The sequence below is a fragment of the Corapipo altera genome, unplaced genomic scaffold, assembly GCF_003945725.1.
Source record: "Corapipo altera isolate COAL_440 unplaced genomic scaffold, ASM394572v1 2, whole genome shotgun sequence".
In the NCBI taxonomy this organism is placed as follows: Eukaryota; Metazoa; Chordata; class Aves; order Passeriformes; family Pipridae; genus Corapipo; species Corapipo altera.
Window position 1 is genome coordinate 12,527,887 of NW_020884890.1, and position 27,969 is coordinate 12,555,855.

The 27,969-nt window shown below is 41.8% G+C and overlaps 2 protein-coding genes across 8 annotated transcripts; one reads left to right on the forward strand and one right to left on the reverse strand.

The window, feature by feature from the left end:
* Positions 1-170: 170 nt before the first annotated feature.
* Positions 171-18,599, reverse strand: GJB7 (gap junction protein beta 7). 7 transcript variants are annotated; one of them, XM_027644713.1, is made up of 4 exons: positions 18,450-18,599; positions 14,958-15,168; positions 7,379-7,435; positions 171-2,305 (listed from the first exon to the last, which is right to left on the reverse strand). In XM_027644713.1, exons 2-4 carry the CDS (start codon positions 15,108-15,110, stop codon positions 1,484-1,486), a joined length of 1,032 nt encoding a protein of 343 aa, XP_027500514.1. In that variant the 5' UTR covers positions 15,111-15,168; positions 18,450-18,599; the 3' UTR covers positions 171-1,483. The 7 variants fall into 7 exon arrangements, with proteins under 7 accessions (XP_027500514.1, XP_027500518.1, XP_027500513.1 ...); XM_027644717.1 differs by lacking the exons at positions 14,958-15,168; positions 18,450-18,599 and adding exons at positions 3,923-4,024; positions 9,200-10,491 and having other exon boundaries at positions 171-3,817; XM_027644712.1 differs by lacking the exon at positions 18,450-18,599 and having other exon boundaries at positions 14,958-16,708.
* Positions 18,600-18,620: 21 nt separating this feature from the next.
* On the forward strand, positions 18,621-21,376 carry SMIM8 (small integral membrane protein 8). Its single transcript, XM_027644720.1, is given in 4 exon segments — positions 18,621-18,675; positions 19,242-19,283; positions 19,740-19,881; positions 20,773-21,376. Coding segments are annotated over 2 exon segments (279 nt in total). The 5' UTR covers positions 18,621-18,675; positions 19,242-19,283; positions 19,740-19,761; the 3' UTR covers positions 20,932-21,376.
* Positions 21,377-27,969: the final 6,593 nt, after the last annotated feature.

Consider the following 27,969-nt stretch of genomic DNA (forward strand, 5'->3'; position numbering starts at 1 on the left):
GCACCTTGTCTTGATATAGGTGCTGATTCAGCATCACTCGAGATGTAAAACTTTAACTGGCCACAGGCTGGCAAGGATGTATCTGAGGGACTGCTGTCACTGGTCAGTTCGGCAGCAAAACCTTATAAAAGTAGGTTTATTTTAGGAAAAAAACCAACACACCTTGAAAATCACAGTCAAAAAGCACATAGTTTATTCACTAGTTCTTAAAGTTAATTCTGTAACTGCTACCCCACTACTCATAAATGTAATGCTAAAGGGTGCATTTTGATCAGGCTCACTACTGATATCTGTTCAAAGGTCTTTCATTTCAGCAACAGAAAGAGCACACCACCCTGAAATAAGTTTTTTTTAGGCACTAGTTTCTGTTGTCTTAAAAGTCTAGGTTCAACAGAAGACACGTCTTAGCTAATTTCTATCCCTTTCCTGTTTTCCCAAATGATACACATAACACAGAGCAGAAGTGTGTGGTATTTAAGAGATACTCTGAAACTTGGGAGGGAGGGAATAGATGATTCTTTTTTGCTTTGTTTCTACTGGAGGTTTTTCATATTTTTACAGCAGAGAAATCTACTGAAGGAAAGAGCAGCAGTATTTTCAGCCTTACTTAAGGGACCAGATTCCAGGCTACTCAATAGTAGGGGCTACTGGCTACTGTTCTGCCATATTGCGTGGTCTGCATTTCTCTACTCACTCCTGTTGAACTGGGAATGATCCTTTCTCTTAAATGCCCCAACCACAAAGCAGAAGACAAGTCTAATGACTCGGGAGCTGCTTGGTGCTGCTTGCACAAGTTTGAGCAAGTGCCTTTCCTTAGAAGATGCGTTCTGATGATTAATACCCTTAAAATTGTAAAGGGCTCAGATGCTTTCAGAAGGAAGTGGTGCATAAACAGCTAAATAAGCAAGTCTGTCTTTATCACTATGGGCTAAAATAGATGCATCTACCTCTTCTTGTTTTTTTCTGGTTTTGATATGTTTTCTAGTCCGGTGGAATGGGGCTGTGACTACATAGTTCACTTCAAACACCAGCACTTTCCTATTGCTGTTGCAACAGTCATCAGATCCACCCACCTGACAAATGCTGTACATCCCCTTATTGTTCAGTTTCTTAATCAATCCCAGGTTCTTCCACCTCTGCGTATAAAAAGCCTCTTTTTGCTTGTGCCAAAGCAATTCTGTGCAATATTCAATACACAACTGTGAGCAATTGTTTCACATGATTTATCATAAGCATCTGTGTTTATATTAAAACTTCATGGGATTCTCAGACTTCTACACTTCTTGTTTCAACATGAAAAGATCTCGATGATTTTATGTATGACATATATAATGTAACTGAATTTATCAGCTAGATTAATGGGGAACTAGTAGAGAAACAGTATTTCCTCTGTAACTATCCTTTCAGTTCCATAAAGCACTCATTGGAAAAGCAATTTATCAAAAGCAGCTTGTGTAATGGGAGGGTGGTCTCCAGCCTTCTTTCAAGTCAACGGGGAACATTTTTCATGTTCATCTCGTATATTCAGAGGCAAAGATGAGGAGCTATTGGGGAATCGTCCTGCAGGTGCTGCTCTGTTGTAACCAATGATTTCTGATTTGCGACAATTGCTTTTGGAGCCTTGCTGTTTTTCCATGTATCTCTTCAGATAACATTTTGGGGAGTATTTGAAAATTAGATAAGTCAATTCACTTAGATTTAGTATGATGCACAGGCATGAAGTTGCCACCAGAAAAGAGAGGAAAATCATCTTCTCTGTGGGTTTGGAAATATAGCAGTCTACGCTACTGGGACATGGTCTTATGTCACATTTCACAAGATGTGGTATTTTGAATCCATTGTACAATTTATAAAACAGAACAAGAAAAACTATTTCAAATCCTATTTTTAAAATGAGGCTGATTAGGTAAGTGCACAGCAATCCACCATCTATCTCTCCTGGGTTTCTGTAAAGCTTCTGGTTGTGGTGTTTCTCTCTGTTCTCTCTGTAAGCAACATGAAAAACAACCAAGAGTGAAGGGGTGGAGACCATGATTAATTGCAAAGCCCAAAGTCTGATGTGGGAGACAGGGAAAAAATGGTCAAAACAGACATTTTCACAACCAGGCTGTTTGATATTGCATTCAAATTCATCATGTTCATATTTCCAGATGTTTTCTGCGGCTGCAACATAAACCAGTAAGCGGAACATGAACACAACAGTTACCCAAATTCTTCCAACTCCTGTTGAGTATTTATTCACTCCACTCAGCAGATCATGTAGGAATCCCCAGCTCATTTTTCTCTTCAAGGAAATAAGGAAATGCTGTATCAAAGAAACACAGGATCAGAGAGATGCTTCCTCTTGGGTGAAGAAAAATGAGACATTCATTCAACATGAAATATAACCAATAGCTGAAATAATTTAAAATTATTAGGCATTTAAAAAGGAAAACAACAACAAGCTGATCTTATTTCTGATAATTTGTACATTCTGAGGCTATTACACAAAATTTATGTGCTGCTTAAATACATTTTGTCAATTAGGCTGAACCTTAATCATTCTGTTAAACTGTCCTCTGTGAGAAATGTGCGTGTTCTCCCCAGTGGTCTTCTGGCAGGTAGAGCTTTCTCTGGCAAGTTCAGGCTGGCACTCTACCACTGAAGTACACTTAACTTAGACCTGTCAGTTATGCAAATACTAAGCCCAGGCAAATAAGATTTTGCTTTCAAATTTATGTATAGGAGCCACGTGTCCCATAATAACTTGACTGCACCAGTGCAAATTGACTTCTTTTTGTCTGTGGTCTAACTTCTGGGTAAGTTTGTGCAACATTTTAAATCCTGTCGTGCTTCACTGGATTTTATTTGTTGTATTTCTTATTATGTGTATATTGTGTATATCTTATCGCTCCAAAAATATGTGCATATATGTGTGTTACAGTTTCTTATCTGTACAAGTTTTCCCCTGTCCTAAATCTGTAACACTTCTTTTGGAAGAGCTGGTTAAGGGAGCCAGTGGCAGTGAGACTCTTGTCAAAGTCAAAAGAAGACCTGAGATAACCCCCAAGAATATACAGTCACTTTTCCACCTGGCCCTATCTCCAGGTCTGAGTGGATCTTTGAGGATATCAAGCTCCCTTGTTTTGAAAGAGCAAAAAGTTTAAACGTACTCCCAGGACACAGAATGTCTGGAAGATATGAGGAGGGAAATCAGAAGTTTCCAGATCTTTGTGTTCTTTTAATGTCCTTACCCATCTACTGCTCCTGCAAGCTTTGCCTAGCAGGAGAGGAAATGTACCCCTCTGTGGTTGCAGTGGCACATACAAATCCCATTGCTGTACCTGCAGTTACTCCTGATGTATGAACAAGTTCATCCACTGGCAAGTTTGAGTACAAGTAGCAATGAGGCCACAGCATCACAAAGCTTCTCAGGAAATGTTGTCAGGCATTGGAACAGGCTGCCCAGGGAAGTGGTGGGGTCACCATCCCTGGAGGTGTTCAAGAAATGACTGGACATGGCTCTTAGTGCCACAGTCCAGTTGACGAGGTTGTGATCAGCCAAAGGTTGGACTTGATGATCTTGGAGGTCTTTTCCAACCTAAATGATTCTGTGATTCTATAAAGCTCAGTACTTCTTTTGCTCTCTCTTGATTCTGCAGCCCATCATGACTTCTGCCTATGGCCAGACTTCTGCTGGGGAGCAAGGTTATTTGGGTGTTCCTGCAGTGCTACCATTAGAGCTCATGACTTACTCGAGGAGCTGAGGGACAGCTGCAGAAATTAATATATTGCTGATTTATACTGGGAACAATGGTTACCAAGCTACTTCTTTATGCTACAGATAAAAAATAACAGGGAAATATCAGTTAGCTTATATCTTTTCAGACATATGCTCCTATATTTTTAAACATGTTTGTAGGATAGTGACTTCGTGAAATACCTCTTTAAAGAGCTGTTTCTGTCCTCCACATCTGCAAACAGAGCTCAAGCAGAAGATTAAACCAAGTTCTTGAAGACAGCAGCACCAGGGCTTTGATGCTTCCTAGGTAAGTAACACGCAATCACTGCATCAGTCTCAAAGGAGCTGAACAGCAAAGCATAATGATACCACTGTGATAAAGCACAGGCAAGGAAACAAAGTGTTCACAGGAGCAAGTATGAATGTGAGCACATATGTGTGCATCTTGTGGATGAGCTGTCCTCTGAAGAAGATTTGACAGAAAACCTAAAGAGGCCCGCCCTAAGATTTTTAAGATGCACACCAGCACTGTTGAAGGGAAGACTGAATTTTGTTATGCCATGTAAAATGAGTACGGCTGAAAGGGGCTTGTGCTAATGGCCACAATAACCACACCATCCCTTTCTAATGTAAAAAGCCTAATGTCACCTATTAATCCATACCTGGAATTATACCAGTTCTGAGCCTTCAGCTGAACAGAAATAAAAGATAGGCTGGGTCACCAGCAAGGCGCAAAAGTCAGTGGCAGCCAACACTGGTGGAAATCAGGCCATGGAGATACCTAAATATAGTCTGAGAAATTTACCTTGAGGATTTTACAGAATTGAAGATGGTTCCTGGTCTATGTGCTCTGTTGAGGAGAAACTGAAATCTATTAAAGGACTGCAGGCCAGGTCTTGTGGCCAGCAGTGCTTCTACAGCCAGAAGCCTGCAGAACTTTGGTTATATTTTTTTTCCACTTGGCAGCCTTCACATGATATTGAGAAATGGCTGTAAAGGACAACCTTCAGCTTCAAACCTAAAGGGCCACAGAGCCTGTTTCGTGGTATTGTTTGGGTCATAACCAGCACAGCTCCTCTCTTCAAAGGAGCTGCAAATGTGCCTTTAAAAGATTTGTTTGCTTTATGCACCACTCTTGCTATAGATGTGGATGTTAACTGATGCTTTTGTATGCTTTGAAAATGCAATTAATTCACTGAAGCCTTGCAAAGAACATATGGAATGGAAAAACTAAAATGGACCTCAAAGATAAGGAGTTACTCAACTGATAAACAAGAGAAAATTGACTTCATGGAACAGCACAGGCACAGACTGATGAGAAGTTAAGTTAGCTGAGGCTAGAGAAGACAAAGACATTATGTGGGCTGTATGAAATTAAGAGCAAGGTGAGGATTCAGACAACAATAAAAGAGAAATCTTCTAATAAGCACACAGCTGAGCAGTAGGAAAAATATGACAGCGGTAAGAAGTTTTGTGACACTTCTAGAAGGGGCAATATACATCCAAGCAGATGCTGAGTGGTGTCAGGGTGTGACACTTTGGCAAAATTATATTCTGACTAACCTGAGGACAAGAGAAGAAAAAATGTGATTCAAATCTTTGTAGCCAAGGAGAGATTTCAGCCTTAGCATTCAGAGGAGGTTCATTTTGTGCAGAATGAATCAAAGGGAGGCAAGAAGGGAAGCTGGCTAAAGAAATTGAATAGATTGTGGAAAATGTAGATGACATCAATTTACACCAAGGTAATGTCCAGTGCTGAGGCTGACAATGAAAATACTCAAAGGTTTAAAAAAGCTACAAAAGGGTCAAAGCAGCATCTATTTGGTACTGTGGACATAAAGACCACAAAAAAGACTTGGCCTCTACGGGAAATTACAAAGGAGGCACTAAAGAGTCTTAATCAGTAGAAGATAGATTATTTCACAGAATCACAGAATATTCTGAGTTGGAAGGACCCACCAAGTGCTCAAGAAAACGTTGAATGGAGCAAGAAGTGAGGTTAGATTTACTTCAACCCCCGGCTTGATGCACATATACACATGCACACCCCAATTGGGACAAAAGCTGAAGATCTGAGATACATTGATTTGTTTTACTCATTTCTGACTGAAGTACAAGTGATAAGCATGAGAACAAGTTCTGCCAGCCAGTAAATAGAGCAGGTCATCTCTCTTCCTCCTCACATACATAATTTACTCCCTAGAAGTGACTTAAACCAACCACCACCAACATACACACACATTTTTTCCTGCTCACTAGAGACACATGACCAGAAGAGCCTCCCCACCCCTTGGTTTCCCTCAAATGTATGAGTGACTTGGTTTCCCCCCTTGGGGCTAGGCACATGCTCTGCTGAGCAAACAGAGTAACCTGAATGCACCATTAACTTCTGAATGTGCTGAATGTACTTCATTGAGTAAAGTGTTTGAATAATGCTATTGTTGTTGAATATATTCATCAAATATTCATTTCTGTTATTCACTGAGGTCTACAGAAGATTGACTAATGTACATTGAGTAATGCATCTGTTGAAAAGCACAGGGCTCAGAGAATTGCTTCACCTAGATTTCAATCAGCTCTGCTAATTTAATTACTTTAAAAGCAGAAAAGGTATCTCTGTGTGGAGGAAAATTGGGGGAGAGGAGAGAGACAGTAAGAAAATGCAAGAACAAACTGCATAACTAAAAAGAAGTGGGGAAAGCATCCAAAGTGTTAGAGGCACAAAGAGGGCAGACAATTTGGAGCTTGGAGAGCTGAAAAATTACAGGAAGAAGGCACAGTGTTATGGGAAATGGAAGTGGAATGGCAAGAAATAAGAGAAAGAACACAATCCTTTGAACAGTGGACCTATCAATTCTGCACATGCAAACTGAATTATCCTCACAGGTTGAGAGATGGAAAAAATCCTTTTTCTAAACTAAACATTCCTGGGGAATATTTTGCTGCACCTACAACTTACCCTTTTTTTATATATATTACAGGAAGAAAGAGAACTGTAAATAGTGGCAAAAATGATAAAGCAGAGAGCAGAATTAGAAATCACAGAGGAGGGTATAGAATCACAAAATATCAGAGCTGGTAACAGTTTTGAGAGTTCATCTTCTCAATTTTTTTTTTACACTTTAATCAAAACAGCATCACAGCACTTTTATTTTTTTCCCAAACAGCAAGGAAAAGAAAAAAGAAGCATTGGCACAATGGTTTCCATAAACAACCAAACAAATAATGAAGCCTAACTTCAGACGGTCATTTAGTAACTGCATTTTCCCCTTACCTTCTCTGTTTGTTGATATAAGGAAGTGTGCATCCATTTTATGGTTGCTGAGTCTTTGTTTCATGGACTGCCTACTGCTTCCTTACTGACTGCCAGAGGTGTGAAGTCCACAGGCTGAAACACACTGATTTGCTTTTTCTCTGGCTTTAAAACAGCTTAGTAGTGCAGAAACTATTCCTGACAGTTCACCAGTCCCCATCATGGTCTATCTATTTCAGTCCTCCAGTGCTAGAGAAGAGGAGGGATGAGGAAACCTCCTGGGAACACCAAGGAACAGTATAATTCAATTCAAAGTCACACTACCAAGCTGCACGTGCAACAGCTGTTCAAACTGTTGCACATCTGCAATAGGAGTTGAAGAACTATTACTACAAGACACTAACCTTGCAACACCTTTGTTTCCTGTTCAATGATGAGAACTCCAAGGTGATCTCTAGATCCTTATAGAGTAAACAAGAGAAAACAGAGGTCACAAAAATTAACTTTGACTTCTTCAGGCAACTCATCTCTTATCATAGAATAAGTAAAACTGTAACCTTAATATAGTATTGATACTCATTGCTTTTTAAGGCTCTTCAAAACCAAGCCAGGCAAGGTGTGACAACCCATGAGCAAACGGAGCTCTCCTGGCCGTGTGCTGGCTAAGTTGTTCACTTCTGCCACGACAGTTGCTAGTGGTTGGTAGTGCAGCAGAGTCTGTGGTTCTCAGGCTGATGTGAGCCAAAGGTTTCCCACCTATTTCGTCCTTCAGATGCTTCCAAAGGAAGGTGGAGGCCCCCAGATGGCAGAGGTAAATATATTGACAATAGCTTGCTCTTGTCTCATGGACAGACAAAAAAGTAATCTATAGACACTTTAGAATGAACTTCATTGATATAAACCCTTCTTTAACATGTAATAAGAAAGGGAGTCTTATCCCAAAACATTGGCAATCTAGACAAAGACAACACTTGCTGTTGAGGTGGAGATGTCCACCAGAGAGGTTTATCCAGCATCGCTCAGCACATCAGAAGCAGATCTATGAAAAGAACGATGATCTCTCATAGCCCAGTCCCTTGCTTTCCCCTGAGCTTACTGATTCTAATCACTCACTGTTCTATGCCTATTATTAACTTTTAGCTCCTTGGAGCAAGAAATAAGCCCTTTCGTACACTGGGAGATAAAACACTGGTTACTCTGATACTAAAAGTAGAATTCCACAAACAATTAAATAGTGCTTAAAATATACATGTGGTGTGTAAAAACATTAGCCTAGGTATTTATTTGCCAAACAACTACAGAAAGGAAAAGAAAAGACTAGATGGAGAAGGGCTCAGCTGGTCATTTAGAACCATACCGAAGCTGGTTGGTTTGGCATTTACACCCGACTTTTGCGTGGGCTTCTTACAGTGATTTGGGACAAATCTTCCTTTCTGGGCGTCAGGATCTTAGTTGCCAAACATTCACTTCTCTGAAAATACAACTTCTAAACTATATTTTCAGTGGCTTCATAATATAAAACATACTTGGCATTATTATTATAGCAAGTGGTGACAAAATCCTGTCTTGTTTTGTATTTAGGGAAACCACAACCACCACTTAAAAAACCAGCAGCTGCTGAGTGTGATGCTTTGCCAGCTGCTAATTGCTGTGGTCTCTTCTCTGCAGCAATGAATGGGTTTTGAGAGAGGGCAGACACAGTTCACTGTTTTCTTTGTTATTTAGTAAACTCTGTAATTAAAAAAAAATAAGTTCAGCAAAATGACTTAATTTTTTTAAGTCATGATGTACATATTTCACCTACACAACTACAACTGCATTTCTCCTCACTTTCATGCCAAACAAATAACCCATCTCTCCCATGCTCTCCTGATGTAAACAAAAAAACTCCTTCTGAAGCAAATGATCTTCAGCATTAATAAGTATTACTGTTCCATTCAGGCTACTGTTACTGTTTTAATGCTTTAGTCAACTGATAAAATAAAAAAAGAATTGAAAAAGTCAAAAGATTTCCACATGAACAAGCAATCATCAATGGCCCCATTAAAATTTTTAACTCTATAGTTATAAAGTACTGCGGTAGTGCAGCAAAAAGAGGATTATATCCTCGGTTTATGCTGACTGATGGTACACTCGATTGAGGCTATTATCAAGCCTATTTGACATCTGAAAAACAACTTCTCCTTCAGTGAAACTGCATTTTATAACAAGAAACTCTAACTTACCTGCACCTCAGTGAATGATTACAGCTGGACCCCAGCTTTCTAGTGGAATTAACAATTAACAATAGATTTCCGACAAAGGGAGTTACTCTTTAAGCCTTGAAGATGGAAACTGCTTATCTCCTAGGTAATATAAACTAAATGAGTGAAACCTGATCATCTCTCCTGGCACACTGTTCAAACCAGAACCATAAAGTATGTTGTATCATCAGAAAGATATGAGGAAACCGTGGCATTTATTTGAAGTCACAGGATTTATCTGCATCTTTTGAGCACTCACTGGCATCAGTTCAAGCACTGCACACTTTGTTCTTTCACAGTAGCAACGGCACAGCCTGAAGACACACGTGTTGTGAGCCTTAACTCCCACCCTGTTTGCTCTCTGACATTTTACATCAGAGTTGTATTTTGTGTTGTCTTGGGTAAGTCAACTGTCCATAAAACACAAATATTCTTTTAGGCACACATCACTCCTAACAATACACTGCACAGTGCTCAGAAAGGCCTTTCTCTTAGAATTTTAAATTATGGTGGTTTTCCTAAGCAAGTGAAGTCTGAATTTTGTTATTAAAATATATTTTGGTTACTGTACCTGTTAATTGATTCCCACATTGGACTAGGCAGATGAACCACTCCTCACCAGAAAGCCTATAGCTTTATTTTTAATAACTAAGCTAAGGAATAAATGTTTATGTTCTGCCTTATACATCTTACTGAATATCAATGCTTTGGTGGCCATTTTTACCTGGGATGTGGCTATACTGCTGAGTAACATTACAAAATAAGGAGAAAGATCATTGCCTCTTACATGAATTCTTCACAGTATAATTCATTCACAGTATAGTTTATTTAGCTTAAACTCACTGTGACTGCTATCCAGGAATTATATGTGAATGTTCTGTAGTTTTACAGAGAGGAAGGTACCACATAGCCTAATGGGTGCCTAAATCAGGACCTTGGTACCCCAGAGAAGCTGATGCCTCTGAAGTGTGACTGAAGGTACCATATCTTGGAGCTGGACTACAAGTCAAACAAAGCCTTCCAGCTGCCTGCTGGGGGGAGCTACCTACCAGGTGAGCACCTTCCTCCCAGTACTGCTGCTGAATGCCTGACAAAAGCCATGGATGGCTGAACAAGGTCGCATTCACATAAGTAATTCAAAGGCTAAAATCACTGTAGGAATACTGGGATTACCTGTAGTACTGTAGGAATATTGCGATCACCTGTAGTACTGAGAAAATCAAAATTTAACTTTAAATCCAATTTTTTTAATGCATTAAAGAAATCTGAGCAACTGTAACTGTCCTACAGAGATGGAAAAGAAAAAAAGCCCCAAGAGCCTATTGAACTGAGTAGTTACAATCCTATCACTTTAATGTCAAAGCTGTTTAAGCATCTTCATGACGCTCACAGTTGTACCTCCATCGTACCTAGTATATAAACATTAGACAGTGCCACTCTATTGTGTTGAATTAAGAGGAGCCAGAGGCCATTGAGTGGCAGGAAAGCTATAACGTAGTCACCATCGTGGAAATATGGTGGAATAACTCCCATGACTGGAGTGTTGCAATGAATGACTACAAGCTCTTCAAAAGGGATAGGAGAGGAAGGAGAGGTGGTGGGGTGGCTCTGTACATTAGGAAGTGTTTCAACTGTATAGAGCTCAATGATAGTGATGACTAGGTTGGGTGCCTATGGGTAAGGATCAGGGCGAAGGCTGACAAGGCAGATACCCTGGTGGGAGTCTGTTATAGACCACCCAACCAGGATGAAGAGGCAGATGAACTATTTTATAAGTGGCTGGCTGACATTTCATGATCACTAGCCCTTTTTCTTCGGGGAGACTTTAACTTGCTGGATGTCTGCTGGAAGCTCATGACAGCAGAGAGGAGGTAGTCTAGGACGTTCCTGGAGTGTGTGAAAGATAACTTGCTGACACAGCTCATAAGTGAGCCTATCAGTGGTGGGGCCCTGCTTGACCTTCTGTTTACAAACAGAGAAGGTCTGGTGGGAGATATGGTGGTCAGAGGCCACCTTGGGCATAGCAACCATGAAAATATAGTTTTCAATTTGTGACGAAATAAGGAAGTGGTCAGCAAAACTTCTACCTTGGACTTCCAGAGGGTGAACTTTGGTCTGTTCAGGACACTGTTTCAGAGAGTCCCTTGGAAAACAGCCCCTAAAAACAAAGGGGTCCAGGAAGGCTGGACATACTTCAAGAAGGAAATCTTAAAGGTAAAGGAGCAGGCTGTCCCTGTGTGCCAAAGGATGAGCCAGTGGGGAAGAAGACTGACCTGGATGAATAGGGAGCTTTCACCAGAATTCAGGGAAAAATAGAGAGTTAATGACCTTTGGAAAAAGGGGCAGGAAACTCAGGAAGAGTACAAGCATCTTGTTAGGTCATGTACAGAGAAAATCAGAAAGGCAAAAGCTCAGCTAGAACTCAATCTGGCTACTGCTGTGAAAGATAATTAAAAGTGCTTTTATAAATACATTAACATTGTAAAGAGGGCCAAGGAAAATCTCCATCCTTTATTGGATGCAGAGGGGAACATTGTAACCAAGGATGAGAAAAAGGTTGAGGTACTTGATGCCCTCTTTACCTCAGTCTTCAATAGAAAGACCAGTTATCCTCAGGGCAAACAGCCCCCTGAAATGGTAGACAGGGACAGGGAGCAGAACAGGCCCCTGCAATCCAGCAGGAAGTAGTTGGTGGACTGCTGAGCCATTTAGACTCATTTAGTCTGGAGGAACAGATGGAATTCGTCTGAGGGTACTGAGGGAGCTGGTGGAAGAGCTCTCCAAGCCCCTTTCCATCATTTATCATCAATTCTGGCTAACTGGAGAGGTCCCAGTTAACTGGAGGTTAACCAATGTGACACCCGTCTACAAGAAGGAGGATCCAGGGAACTACAGGTCAATCAACCTTATCTCTAGTGCTGGGCAAGGTCAAGGAACAGATCACCTTGAGAGCCATCATGCAGCACAACCAGGGGATCAAGCCCAGCTAGCATGGTTTTGTGAAAGGCAAGTCCTGCCTGACTAACCTGATCTCCTTTTATGACCAGGTGACGCACCCAGTGGGTGAGGGGATGGCTGTGGGTGTAGACTACCTGGACTTACAGCAAAGCCTTTGACAACATCTCCCATGGCAATCTCCTGGAAAAGCTGGCAGCCCATGACTTGGACAGGTTCACTGTTTGCTAGGTGAAAAACTAGCTAGATGGGTGGGCCCAAAGGGTGATGGTGAATGGTGCTGTATCTGGTTGGCAGCCGGTGACCTGTAGTGCCCCCCAGGGATCAGTGTTGGAGCCAGTCCTCTTTAATATCTTTATTAACTATTTGAGCTAGAGGATAGAGTGAACCCTCTGTGAGTTTGTAGATGACACTAAGTTGGGTGGGAGCGTTGGTCTGTTGGAGGGCAAGAATGCTCTGCAGAGGGATCTGGACAGGCTGGATTGATGGGCCAAGGCCAATTGTGTGAGATTCAATAAGGCCAAGTGCTGGGTCCTGCACTTGGGTCCCAACAACCCCTTCAGCACTACAGGTTGGTGGCATAGAGGCTGTAAACCTGCCTGATGGAAAAGGACCTGAGGGTGCTGGTCAGCACCAGCTGAACATTAGCGAGCAATGTGCCCCAGTGGCCAAAAAGGCCAGTGGTCTCCTGGCTTGTATCAGAAATACTGTAGCCAGCAGGACTAGGGCAGTGATTGTCCCCCTGTACTCGGCCCTGGTGAGACCACACCTCAAGTCCTGTGTCCAGTTCTGGGCATCTCACTACAAGCAAAACAATGGGGTGCTGGAGTGCATCCAGAGAAGGGTCTAGAGGATAAGTCCTATGAGGAGCAGATGAGGGAGCTGGGGGTGTTTAGCCTGGAGGAAAGGAGGCTCAGAGGAGACATTTTCATCTCTAGAATTATCTGAAAGGAGGTTTTAGCCAGGTGGGGGTCAGCCTCTTCTCAGGACAAGAGGGAATGGCCTTAAGCTGTACCAGAGGAGGTTCAGGTTGGAGACTAGAAATCTTGTCACCGAAAGCATGGTTAAGCATCGGAATGGGCTGCACAGGGCAGCGGTAGAATCACCATCCCTGGAAATGTTCAAGAAACGACTGGACATGGCACTTAGTGCTATGGCGTAGTTGGCATGGTGGTGTTCGGTCAAAGGCTGGACTCAATGATTTGGAGGTCTCTTCCAACCTTAATGATTCTATGATTCTATGTGGTGGTATTTATATATTAAAAAGCAACTGTAAGGTGCAGAAAATCTGAGAGCTCCAGGTTACTGTGTGACAGAGTTCCTTACTATGGAGTTCGCTCTGTTGGACCTGTGAAATTTCTGCCCTCTGTAGTCTTCTTAGGAGCTGTGTTCCCTGTCTGAGATCTGAAGAGTGCCTAGATGAGAGAGAGCACTAGAAGGATTTTAACTTATCACAGCTTAAACTTATTGGGAGCTCAAGTGTTGAAGGCAGAGGTCAGTCCTGGTCTGTGGCCCCACTCCCAACTGCCTTCCCAACTGCATTGGCCTGCTTACATCAGATCGTCTCACTCATCCAGCTGAAAAATAAACTGTTTGTTTGTTTGTTTTCTGGCAATATTAGTTTTCAGCTGGACTAGGGAGTTGAGCAAAAAATTAGCCTACTCCAAGGCTGAGCAATTCTGAGATTGCACGCAAGGAAGACCAGAGCAACTACAAGCACAAACAGGTCTCCCCTTGCCCCTCCTTTTTGGAGATGCAGTCTTAGCTCAAGTTTGTCTTTAAACCCACTCTAAGGTATCTGGCTGCATATTCTTGTAATGAGAAAATTCAGTGCTCCACATGTTTCTCTGTTCTTCCTTTGTAGTAGAAACTAGCTTTTTCTTTCCAGAGGGGATGCTTTCAGTTTTGGTATTATTCTGTTCCCAGTTAGAAACACTTTGCTCACTCATTAATGAAAGTAGAACCAAAGAAAGTGTCTTTTTCCTTCCATACTGAATTCTGTTGAAAAAAATGTATAAGCTTAATCAGTGTTTGAAGAATAATGATTGCTTTAATCTTTGCTGGAAGGCTTGATTGTCTCTCAGAGACACAGCTGGCTATCAAGTATTACAGAAGACATACACAAAATGTTACGAAACACAGAAGATTCACTCTAAGAGATTTTCATTTTTAAAATGTAAATTGCCTTAAAACTGTTTTGGATTGTCAGTGGTAGGGGTCCCAACCACTGCATGCTGCTGTCTGAAAACTGCTTTTTTTCAGTGGGAATGACAGAAATGAGCAAGAGCTGCTGAAAAGCAGCATAAGGGCTCTTGAGAATGACATGAGCGGAGCAACAACCACACAGAATGTTCTCAATGCCACCCCTGTCTAGCTGGTCCGTTTGTTTCTTCTTCTGCAGTTATGTCCTTAATATGTTGCACATGCCTCAGTGCATCAATGGGTTCCCTCATCATTAGCTGTGAGCAAGGGGGAGTACTTCTCATTCCTAATTTTTGCTTTCCCTTCTCCCCTAGATTTGTTCAGGACAAAAAAAAAAAGTCCCAGTTATCAACTCTATTTAAAATATTGTGAAATTGGCAGTGTATAAAACATTTTAAAAATCAGGCAAAACAGGAATGCAGACACACAGTTTACACTCACGTATGAAAACCCTAACAAACGTGATGAAAGTTGCCCCTCTCAGTACAAGTCACACCAGTGAAGTCCCACTGTTGATGCAAAAAGAATTTTTTCTTCCCACAACAGCTCTGTAACTGTGTTTCTAAAGTAGGGATAATCTTATCAGTAGCTTGAGGCACCCTATCTTTATGCCAAAGACAATGTGAAGCTCTGTTCCTGTGCGGTACTTGAAATAGGAAGGAGCTGTGAGGTCAATCAGCAAAGATGTGGAGGCACTGCTGCTGCTCCCCGGACTGCAATAGGCTGGCTGTCGCATGCTAACGATGTCTGCGGGGCACAGCACCGGGTTTGCTCTGTTCCCTACAGAGGCTCTTCTGCAGCTCAAACGATAAGGGGATGTGAGTCTCAAGAAAAGCAGAAACTGCTATTACGTTCTGAATGAATATGGCATACAGCAGAATCCTCTGAATGCAAAATCTCAAAGGAATTTATTTGAAAGGAAAATAAATCTCAGTAACAGACTTAGGTTTGGAAAAGGAAGGGTTTTTTGTGTGGTTATTTTTCAGAAGAGATACTCAGATATTAGATGATGGGTGACTCAGAAATTCCACAGATATTTACTATTCTACTCTTTATAGAGTCTCTTCTATAAAAAGATGCCAAAAAACTTTATAAGCCTTGATGGATTGAACATTTGGGTTCAGATGATAGGAACATAATATTCACATTAAAGATAAAATACAACACTTTCCCACAGTCATAAAGCAAAACTAGAAACAGTAAGCAATCCAAGCTTTTCATCACTGTATGGTTAACCCGGCTAGCTGGAACATGCTTAGTACACATGCCAAGTACCAACATTCACATCAAAACCCAAACTCAGTTCTATGTCCCTCTTTGCTTCTCTTTCTATGCGAAAAGCCTTATCTCACAGCTCTTCATATGGAGAATATCTTCTCTCCGGCCAATGATGTTCTTTTTACAGAGTCGAATCCTTCCCTGTCAAGGATGTCTGGGACTTACCCGTCCTCCATAAAAAAAGATGGGAAGTGCCCGACAACTAGCACCAATCTAACAGTCCTTGCACCATTATATGGCAAATGTGTTCTGGCATAAACCTATCCTACCACAACCCGGAAAATACTATCATGACCCTGACTGACTTTGGATCAGTCTGTATGGATGGTGTAACTGCTGGGAAGGGGTGCATGTGCCGATAAGCAAGTGTGCTTTCTCAGTGTGGTGATATAAATGTTCTGCCTTCCCGTATAAAATGTGAGGGGGAAAATTGCTTGGGAGCTGTATGCAGACAATCTCTTACAGTACTGTAAAAAATCCCCCTTCCCCTCAAGAAAATCAAGCTACCTTCCCGAAAATGAAGGCTCCTGCAAAAACCTCCTATTGGTTTCTTTCAATTAGACAAAAATGAAAACAAACAAGAGCAGCAAGCTTCACTTGGATTTCCTACTCAATAGTTTCCAAACAAAATCAGCTGTGTGGCATATGCCGCCAAAACAATAGCTACCAGATTAGCAGATGGTATGTTGTGAATTAAATGTTGACACAAACCCCAGACATACCACTCAATCCTCTCTTGACACCAAAACTTATTTCCCTACTAATTTTCTCGTCTTATATTTAGTCACAAAAACAAAAAAAATACTTTAGATACTCCATGTGGATTTAGAAGGGACAAGTTAACCTGCAATTTACTATTAATCTGCCATCTTTTAAAAAAAAAAAAAGGTAGCTTGATTACTGAAAAAAAACAAATCATGGAGCAAGTGGTTCTGAGTATCTGGATACCTCTACATTTCATAGAACCATTAAGGTTGGAAATGACCTCTAAGATTATCAAGTACAACCATACAACTAGCACCACCATGTTCACCACTAAACCATATCCACAAGCGCCACATCCACATGCCTTTTGAGCCCTTGTTGGGCAGCCTCTTCCAACACATGACTACCCTTTCCAAGAAGAAATATTTCCTAATATCCAATCTAACCCTCCACTGATGCAACTTGAGACCATTTCCTCTTGTCCTGTCACTTGTTACTTAGGCAAAGAGACTGACCCCCACCTGGCTACAGCCTCCTTTCAGGAGTTGTTGAGAGCAATAACATCCCCCCAAGTCTCCTTTTCTCCAGGCTGGAAGACCCCAGCTCCCTCAGCCACTCCTCATAGGGCTTGTGCTCCAGACCTTTCATCATCTTCATTGCCCTCCACTGAACCAGCAGAGGGGCCCAGAACTGGACACAGCACTCAAGATGTGGCCTTACCAGTGCTGAGTACAAGAGGATAATCACTGCTCTAGTCCTGCTGGCCACATTATTTCTGATACAAGCCAGGATGCCATTGGCCTTCTTGGCTACCTGGGCACACTGCTGGCTCGTGTTCAGCCAGCTATCTGCCAAGACTTATGTTTGTTCTCTTCTGTCCCCATGGTTGCAATATGTTCCACCAAAGTCCTCTCACACACCCTCCAGGTATGGAGAAGTGTGAACTGGATTTGGTGAGCCCAGAATTACGTATGTGCTAATCCTCCAGCTGGCTGCAGCTAGAAGTCTGTAATATTATCCATCATATCTTGGTTCTGCCAGCTGGTTACCTAGGGGAACACTGATCTGTGTCCCTCCCTACCCTCCATGTATTGTTTTTTCCAAAATTTCAAATTTCTCCTCTACTTTCTAATGGGGCTGAAACTGCCCGATGGCATTGAAGTCAGTGGAAGTGGAAAGGGTGGCATGAGCAGTCAGAGGTGATCGGGTGGGCTTTGTTTCCTCTGGACTCCAGGCAAGTTTCTTAATTTTACTGTTTACAAATGAAAGGAAACAAAACACCACCACAAAGCAGCATTTACATAACCAGGAGTTTTCAGATACCCAAAGTCTTGGGTTTGGATCTACACAACAGAAATCAAATGTTTAAAATCCAATGTATTTTTCTGCTCAACCAACTGCACTTCCAGAGACCTGTCTTCACATGAAACACCCTTTCCTCATCCTGGCACTTGAGATCAACAGACGGGCAAAATGTACTACCCCTCCATTTCCATTTCCCACATTTAAAACATAATTGCTGACACCCTGACTGCCAGCATTTGCACTGCTGGATGAATCCCGGGCAGCTCTCGGGATTGGCGTGACCATGCCCGGGCGCTGAGGAGTGAAAGGCTCCTCTGCCCACAGAGCCAGCTCCTTCCACCACCTCCCGCTTATTATTATTCAGCACTGCATTCAGTTTTGGGCCCCTCAGTTTAAAAAGGACATTGAGGTGCTGGAGCATGTCTGGGAAGGGCAACATGTCTTAAGAGGAACAGCTGAGGGAGCTGGGAGTGTTTAGCCCAGAGGAGGCTCAAGGGGAGCCTCATCGTCTCTTTTACCATGCTTGCAGTGAGAGGACGAGGAAATGGCCTTTAGCTGAGACACGGGGGACTTAGATCAGACATTAGAAAAAAAAACTTTTCCCTGTTAGGGTGGTCAGGCGTCGGAATAGGTTACTCAAGGAGGTAGGTGGTGGAATCACCATCCCTGGCAGTGTTCAAGAGGCGCCTGGATCTGGTGCTGGGCGATATGGTTTAGTGGTTTAGGGGTTACAGTGGTAGCGCTGGGTAGACAGTTGAACTGGATGATCTTGTAGGTCTCCTCCAACCTTTATGATTCTATGATTCATAGAGGAGACAAGCCCACAGCCCCGCCCGATAGCTACACGCTCCCCAAGCCCCTCCCGCCGCCGGACGGCTGAAAGGAAGGGCGGGGCCCGGGCCCTGTCCCGCCCCTCCCACTGCGCCACTGCCCTCCGCCCGGGAGGGGGCGCCAATGCGCAGGCGCAGCCCTGCCCGCCCCGCCCCGCGGGGAGGAGCCGTTGGCGGCGCGCGGTGAGTAGCGGTGGGGGCGCGCGCGGCATTACCCCCCGCACCCCCCCATTCCCGTCCTTCCACTGCTCCCTGAGGCGGCGGGGACGGCGGGAGTCTCGCGTGTCCTGTATGTCCTGGGAGTCCCTACCGGGCTTTTCGCCTACCAAACTGCCCCCTTCGTCCCGGTGACGACGCCAGGAGCCCCCTTGCCGCCCGCGGGGAGGCGTCTGCCCTTCCCCTGCCCTTCCCAGGGAGGTCCCCAGCACCGTTGTCGCCTCTGCCCCTCAGTCAGCAGCGTTAGCCAAGGGCGTTTCGCCACCTTTGCTCAGATGGCATAGAATCATAGAATCACAGAATAGTTTGAGTTGGAAGGGACCATAAAATCATTTAGTTCCAACCTCCCTGACATGGGCAGAGACACCTTTCACTAGACAAGGTTGCCCCATCCCACCTGGCCTTGAAGGGATGGGGTATCCATAACTTCTCTGAGCAACCTGTTCTACTGCCTCACCATCCTCACAGTAAAGAGTTTCTTCCATGCTCTAATTCTTCTGTATTCTAACTAGCCTAGATTTCCCCTCTTTCAGTTTGAACCCAGGGCGTCTTGGACCTGCCCAATGTGTGCAAAAGTGAGACCTGAGTCCTGGGGCTGCTGGGTGGGTGTACTACAGCAGGGTGTGGGCTGTCCTGACACATGTAAGGGTTAAAAAAAACCCCAAAACAATGTTTCCTGGCACTGTCTTTTTAGCCAGTGGTCTGAAGACTGATGCTGCTCAGTCCGAAGGTAACTAAAGCATTAGCCAAAGGCAAGTGAAAAACCCCCAGCCCATTATCAGAAGATTCAGATTTGCTGTATGAAGATGTGCATCTCCAAAAGTTAATTTTAGGGTGCACAAAATTAACAGGATTGAAAATTGGTGTGCTTAAACTGGGAATGTTAGATGACACCAAAGGCAGTCATTAATATATACACAAACTAAAATTCATGCTGAAAGAAGACAAATTGAGTGTGAACTCCTATTCAGTGAATGTAGCTCTTTTATGTTTTTTACAAAAATGACACCTGTTTTTCATTCTGCTCCTAGGAAGTATTCAATATTAAATAACATGTCTTCCACCAAACCTTCCAATGAAAATGAAACACCCGGAGAGAGAAAACCAGGACTGAGGAGTGTCCAGACAACTATGCTCTTCTGAGCTGTGAACCCAGAGCTTTTCATTAAACCTGTAAGATGCTCAAGAAACTAAATATGCTTGAAGAGACACAGTTGCTTTAAAATAATGACCACAATTCTGTGTGTGTTATATAACTATCTCTTGTCATGCAGACCCCTCAGAAATGTAACTAAAAATGTTTTTATTTTTTTCCACTCTGATTGTTAAGAGCCCAGAACATTACATTGTTTATTGCAGCTCTTATTTCACTGTTGTGTTGTCTGGTTCTTTTGTACCTAGTCAAGCTTCTTTCAGAAAGTCTGTTTACAGACATGTTACCCATGTAATTTGACAAGTTAAGTAATAGGAGTTGTTTTTAATATTTAAAAGGGAACAAATCATAAAATGCAAACTTCTTTGATATGAAATGAGGGAATTTTTGGTAGCTTTTTGGGATTTTGGATTTTTCTTTTTCTTTTAAAATTAAGTTAATGAACTTGAGGTTTTATTTGCACTTGCAGAACCCAGCAATGAATGACATTTTATGCGTATAATAGAAGTAAATTTTGTGATAATAATACAAAACCTATAATCGAGGTTGCTTGGTAGGAGCAGAGGGCATTGTCCCAGTAGTATATCCAGGTGAATTCTGTTAGAAGTTTGTAGTAGTGACCTTTAGTAATTGGTTTTGGCTTATTCATTCATGCTCAAGCAGCATTTCTGCCCAGCAAAATACAGAGCACTGGGCAATGTGGTGTTCTGTCTACAGAAAGGATCTTCTTTTTGAGAGGAAATACTTTTTGCTATCAAAAAATTCAATCTGCAAGAGGGCAGCGATGATTTTTGCAAATGTCACAATAGTTTACTGTTCACTTTCTAAGCTAACGTAGAAGAATGTAATGTTTGAGTTGAATGAAAAAAGTTTTCACTAAAAACATGTCCTATCTTTTTATTTCTTGTCAGAACAAACCTGTGATGGCATTTGGACTGATAGCAATTAGCCTCTGTGTGGCCTACCTTGGTTATTTGCATGCAACAGCAGAGAATAAAAAAGACCTCTATGAAGCAATCGACAGTGAGGGGTCCAGGTATATGAGAAGGAAAACTTCCAAATGGGACTGAGAATGTAAGAAAGGAAATCAGCAAATGAGTCACAGAACTTTTCAAGGCTGTGGTTTTTTTCTCTTTCCATTGCATAATGGGTAAATGTCTCTTGCTATCTAAACCAATTCAAGTTTCTTTATAAAATGCTGGCCCTGTACAAATAAATTGCAATAAAGATACATGCAAATGTGAAAGTGATTTTAAGAATTACTGTCTGCAATCTCCACAGCATGTCAGAAGACGTGAAATTACCTCGGACCTGCAGTCAGAACTGGTGAATGCCTTAGAAATCGACATGGTAGTTAAGCTTACTTCTCTCTTTGCTTTGATTAAGTGAAATCAGGTGTTTGTCTTTTATTTTTAAAACACGAGGCGTAATGTATTGTCTGCGAAATTAAAAATTTGATCTCGTGATCAGTTGAAAGATGATAACAGTGGTGCAAATAAAATCATTTTAAGGCAAGAAAGATCTGATAAAGTAATTGGTGAGAGATTTAATAAAGGAATCTGTAAAATACTGGCCAAAATAATCCATAATTGGATGCTAATATACTCTTCCTTACAAATGAAAAAAGGTAAATCAGCAGCCAGATAGAGGAGAAAAAGTGAAATATTTCTGCCAAAGAAAGACAAGAGCAACTCAGCTGTTACCTTTCCTGTTTGGCATCATACAACAGATCAGTGAACGTGCTGGCATCATCCTGCCAGTCGATAGGTTTAACTCCAGGTTGGCCAGAGCTTGTGCAATGTTCTTGACTAGTCAGCAGGACTAGTTTTATTTAAACTCCATTCAAAAATTAAATTTCTCTCTATTACAAAGCAGATTATATAACATTAATTTCTTGGACGTTACTGAACTCAAAATAAGAAAAGGAAAGTCTAAAATCCACAGGTGCTGCTGAGAGTGTGGCTGGAGGGCAGGTGGGCATGGTGGCATTTCCCAAGCACGTGTGGTCATCCCTTGTGAGCCTTTGGGTAAACTGTACAGGCAGTGTCTTTCTATTCCAGCACTGAGGCCTTCCCTCGTGAGGTTCCCCAGCTGCTTCTGGGTGCCTGAAATTTCCTAGACAGTTTTGCCCGTGATGGTGACCTCTCCCAGCTCTTAACTCATGAATCCTTCACTGTTGTTGTTTTTTTTTTCTCCTCTGTCCAGTTGCAGAGGAGACTGAGAGAGTGGCCTTAGGTACCTGGCACCCAACCAGGGTCAACCCACTACACTGAGAAAAGACAGGCAAAGAAAAGGAAGGCTACTGCCTTCTGGATCTGAGCCTTCCTGCACTGCTTCATGAGGCTTTTTACTGCTAGAGCATATGAGCACTCCTCAGCCAGGCATTACACAGTACGTCTGACACCTGTCAGCCTTAGTCTTGCAGCCTCCCACCGGCTGGTGAAAGGCACACAGAGGATTGCTGGAGTGTTTTGCTTTGAAATTTTATTTCATATAAGTTTCTAAATAGCTGTCTGCTTATACTGCATGTGGTCAGAGCGATATGCGTCGCATCTCAAGAGGAAAAGCAAGGAGGTTTACAGTGATCTAAAGCTTTTGACAGAGTTCATTCCATTTTATGGAGAAGTTTTCCAAGGGAGCTCTGTCTCTTGCTGTCATAGCATCTGATGACAGTAGCTGGCAGAAGCTTAGTTCCTTGTGTTTAACCATTCAATTACTTGCTATAAGCCTATTATATATCTTCCCAGACCCTAAGTGCTGAGGATTTGAACATGAACCATTTGTCCTGATAGTATTGACTCCAGGGACTAAGGGCTGGGGAGCAGGGACGGAATTCTACAGCTGAAACATAAGAAGAAGCAGATATAACTGAAGTAATTGCAAGATGTTTTATATTTGTTGGGGGTTGTTTCTTGCAGTTCATTTTAAGAGGTATGTTAACAGTGCTCACTAACAACTAGCTTAGGTGGTAGCAGAAAATTTACTCATCATCTATCTAAGCAAACACATCACTGAATGAGTGATTGAAGAGGGGTTTTTAAGTGTAGGATAGTTCAAAGACATCTGCTTTCAGCTGATAGCCTCAGCACTGGCTTTTTGTAGCAGTGCTGATGTGGCTGTTCCACCAGCACTACTGATTTTCCTTAGGACTCTTGTAGGCAGCTACTCTTATTTGTCACTTCGCCTTAATTTTTGTTTTTCAAATGCTAGGGCAGAGGTTGGAATATGTAGCACTTAAGGAGCTTCCCACCAAGTCCTTCTTGAGAAGGAAAAAAATCAGAAAATCCGATCAGAAAATCTTTCACTTAGTTGAGCATCAGCACTTGGATCGTGAGGACCTTTGGCTCCACACCTGTCTCCTCAGGTGTGGTGTAAGACACACAAGCTTTGAGCACCTACAGCTTGGGTTCTGAGATTTACAGAGTTGCTACTCTATGTAAGAGTGTGAATGAGTATGTAGAGTACTTGTGAGTGGTTACATGATCTGAAAACTCACGGGGCTTGAGAGTCAGCTTTTGGGCAAAAAGTATGTGCCACCAGGCATGCAAAATAATTTGCCTGTGGGAGGACTTAAGTTTATCTATTCACACATGCTTGAAGCCTGCATGGCTTTAGGCCAGTCTCAGTACATTGATTGGGTCTGAGATTTCAGCCTGCCTAAATCTCTGATTTGTCTTCACTGTGTAATAAGACTTCTCACAGCATTCAGGTAGTATTCACTGAAGTTTTGTGTCTATTTCATTTGTTACCTGTTAATCTGAAAACACTGTGTAGGATCTCGAGCGTGAGCTGAGGAATGTAAAGGAGCTGGTCCTTACTGTAGGTGATAAAAAGTATAATATGGTGAAAGAAACTCTCCATAGGCATCTTGTTTAAGGGAAATTTTAAGTGAAGTAATCTGTGCAGCCATCTCTTTCTTATGCTCAAAAACAACCCCAGAAAACAAACAAACAAACAAAAAAAGCAGAATAATCTCACAAGTGTCCATCACTCTACCGAACTAAGAAGTGAAGACAAGTGAAGTCAGTGGTTTCTTGTGGAACAGTTTAATTCATATAGAATACTTTGAACAGATATGTGGCACACTTTGGCACTATTTCTGACTGACATGTCTGTAAATCTTACTTCACTGAATTATGGAAGCTCTGTGGAGAGCTGACATTCCCTGTTCATTTTCCCCCTTACATTTACATCGAAAAAAAATCCAAACTTCGTGTTCACAATTGTCTAATCAAATGCATGAACTGCACAGAACATGCTGTTTTCATCTGTATGTCTGTGCATAAGGCAACACGAGGGGCAATTCTGCAAGTTGCGTGTCAGAAAAGCAACATCACGATGAAGTATTTCAAGTCTCCTTGAACAAACAAAGTTGAAGTTCTCTTACAGTAATAGATAAGTAGATTTGTTTTGTTTTTCTCTACTATGGAGAATATAATATAATCATATACTTCTGCAATGCCTTACTGATGGCATGAAGAAAAACAAGTCACCCTGTCTTACAGGATTAGCCCACTTTTTATCTGGGATACAGTGGCAGTGACTGATACACAGACCATGGCTGCCTGCAGGGGTAAGTCTCTCCAGTTGTACTCAATGCACGATGATAATTATGACTGATTGGCAAACTGAAAAAGAAAAGGCTGTTTCATATTCTATAAAATTTTGCATGTCAGGTACTACGAGTGCATGAGCTATTGGTAGCTAATAAAAATCCTGAGTTCAGACATACAAGCAAGCCTTTCATTGCATGAAGCAGACAGCATATGTTTGTTGGCTTGATTTTGTTCCTGTTCGAGAAAGATTACAGCATAAGAAGTAACACTACCCACTTTACTTGCAGCCTGATTCTGAGGGAGTGTGAATACATGCTTTTTGACTGTTTATCTGAATAATGCAAATAAAGAAGCTTTCAGATAACATCTGGATGCTCGAGTGCCAGTGGTGGCACATACTGACAGCAGAGTGCATGAGACAAAACATAGAATGGGGAGCTGTAAGGCTGCAGTGAATAATACAGAAAGTAGGATTTCTCTATTAGTCATTCAGGAGATGTCTAATAATTGCCAGAAAGTACCACAGTCTCAAGAACGCTGAAACTTTCTCTCTAAGGCAGTGCTATAAAAGACTGAAAAGTGGGTTGTCTAATTACTGTAGCTGAGCAGCTGAACTAGTAGAGAGCTGTGGAATATGGCTGATAAGCAGCTAATTAATAAACTAGAGACATCTTGCTCGTTAGTCCCTCAAAGGTCTGCAGAGGAGCTCTGTGATGTCTTAAAAGGAGGATATGCAGATTGTGAAATCTCTGAATGCCATGCGTGGAGAAATGAAGTGTGAAAGGAACTAATGATGCTGGTAGCATTTGGAGTGTGAGCACACGCTGTCTGTGCATGTGAGGCAATTAAGGGACCACGGTGCCTGACAGGCAACAGACCACAGAACGATTACACTGTCTGTGCATGGGTGTGTGGTACCCACACAGATAGAAACCAGCCATTGTGATATAAGTTACTGATGTGATTTCCTTCGCTGGGCTTAATTAACAACAGTTCAGTGTCACATTTGCTGCTAGTTAAAAATACAGATAGAGAAAAGGAATATGAGTGACTAATGGAATGCATCAAGTGACTGGTGGGAGATGCAGGTGATGGAACAACTGGCATTAATATTGGCTATTAAGTACAGTACATGGGTGTTTTGGGGATATCTAGGCAGGGTTCTTCCTGGGGACATGTCAGCGGAAGGAAAGACTGAGCCAACAACAGTGATAGAAACATCCTGGGAAGTGAGAAAACCTGTGCCCCCTCCATTGCAGTTTGCTGGGACTAGCAAATAATGAACTGTCTTTTGGGTCTGTGAGCAAACTAAGAGATAGGTAAACAGCTTGATAAACAACAGCTAGTAAACTAACTCCAGGCTCATTCTTATTATTTCTTTTGTGTACTTGGACTTTTCCAATATACAGCTGCAGTCCTCTGTTATGCTTTTCCTAAAGCTTGAGTGACTAGAGAAAAATCCTACCTATCAAAGTGTTTGAGCACCATATTTTTCCATTATTTTTCTCATAAGATTACATTCTTCCTTCCTTGAATAAACTTTCCAAAAGACACAGGGACTTTGAGCTTGTTTATTTGAAAACTTAATCCATACTATAAATAGAATATTGCTGACTATTCCACTTCATTCTGTCTTTTCTCACAGCTTCTTGGGAACTTAAATTGCTGATACTAGATTAGTTGCAGGGCTCTGGGTACAATTGCTGCTGGACACAAAAGATGAAGTCCCTTCCCTGTGCTGCCTATGCATCCCACAATGATTCCTGGGGTTTGTGTGGTTTGGGGTTTTTTTTTACCGTAACTACCATGTACTGCAAGTGTTAGATTTTGGAAAAGAGTAATTTAACTCTGAGGCTAACATCTGAGCTATTTTGACTCTATACCTAGGGTGTCGATCATCTTTGACATATTGCTGATAGTCCCTCTTCAATATGAGGTTTATAATCCTGATTTATGCCCAGTTCTGATTTTCAGTGTGGATTTAAAAGTCAGTGGCCTGGACTTTCAGTCTTAAACTTCACCTTGAAGTTTCACCTTATAATTTCATTATATTAGTAGGAATCTGATGCTGAGATACTTAGCTGAAGTGAACTGAAGCCCTTCTGTGACATTCCCCTTAAAGTACTAAATATGTCCATCTGCCAGAAATGCTTGATCAACTGACTAGATGATCCATCTCATCCATAAAACCTGTTTTCTGCTTTCCTGCTTCTAGCTGGACAACATCACCATTCATTTTTGGTGAGTTTTCAGGCATTTCATCTCAATTTTCAGTTATGAAGGATATTTTTAATATCAATAATAATCTCCATTTGAATGTATCATTTCCTATATTTTGAGGAAACTGGTTTTCTGCATACTGTTGTATTATAAACACCTTTGTATATATGAAATTTAGAGACTTTTGAAATAAAGGTCTTTGTAATAAGAGGAGATTTATTCTTAGGTTACCTGGTCTAGAACATTTAATTGCATTAAACCTTTAGAGATGACTGTCATGAGAAAAGAACATGAGAAGTCAACTCTTAAAATACTGTTCAGCAGGACATTCTCTTACATTTCCATCCTGACTTCATAAACTGATATACATAAACTGTGGTTTACAGACGTAGCTTTAAATAGCCTTGGAAAGTGTTTCTTGAAGCTCCCAGACCTCTTCCTATAAAGTCTAATATCTTACTTCTGAACACCAAATACTTGTGCTTTCTGCCTTATGACTTTCCTTGGCCTGCAAGGATGGAGGAACTAAGATGAAAGGATACTGCAAAGGGAGACAATGTTTCTTTGAATCTTTTCATTAGTTCGTTGTTAAGTAGGACCAACACAGAAGGTTTTGAGAAACTGCACTCAAAGCCAATGTTCTAGCCAATGTTTAGCTAGAGAAAAGTAGAGCACATTTTCTTTTGGGCACTCGCTCACGGGATTTAAGGCACTTTATAATCAAGGTTGTTACAATCTTTATAACAACACACATGGGTGCAAGATAGTGAGTTACAAATTAAACATTTACACAGCATACCTGGTGCTTCACTAGAAAAAGTATGAAAAATCTATAACAGAAACTTGTGGAGGCTTTTGCCAAGTTATAGTAGGAGCTGCCATGGTTGAATGTGCATGCAAGTCACCTGAAGATGGGCAGTCCTAGAAAAAGGAAGGTGTTGCTTATGGCTCTTATGAAGATGACCTTTATGAGGAGTTGCTGTCAAACACCACAGGAAAGTGTCAGAAATATCTGAGGCCTGCAAACTCGCTAATCCTGAAAAGCCGGGGTGCATGTGTCACAGATATATCAAAGCATTAAACTAGGCTTGAAACATTTCCACCTTTGGCAAGGCTAGTAGCAAAATGTCAGTTGGGTCAGGACTGAAGCTGAAGTGTCAGTGTTCCTCAAGGTACTTGCAGGGCTGCAAGGCAGCACTAAAGATAGGATCCTTTGGGGGTAATTCTTAGTACAGCCTCTCCCCTTTGTACAAAAGGAGAGTTTCCTCATTAAAACTGGAAAGTTATTCTGCACTTGGAGCTACATATTGAAAACAGATTGTGCCCCTTCAC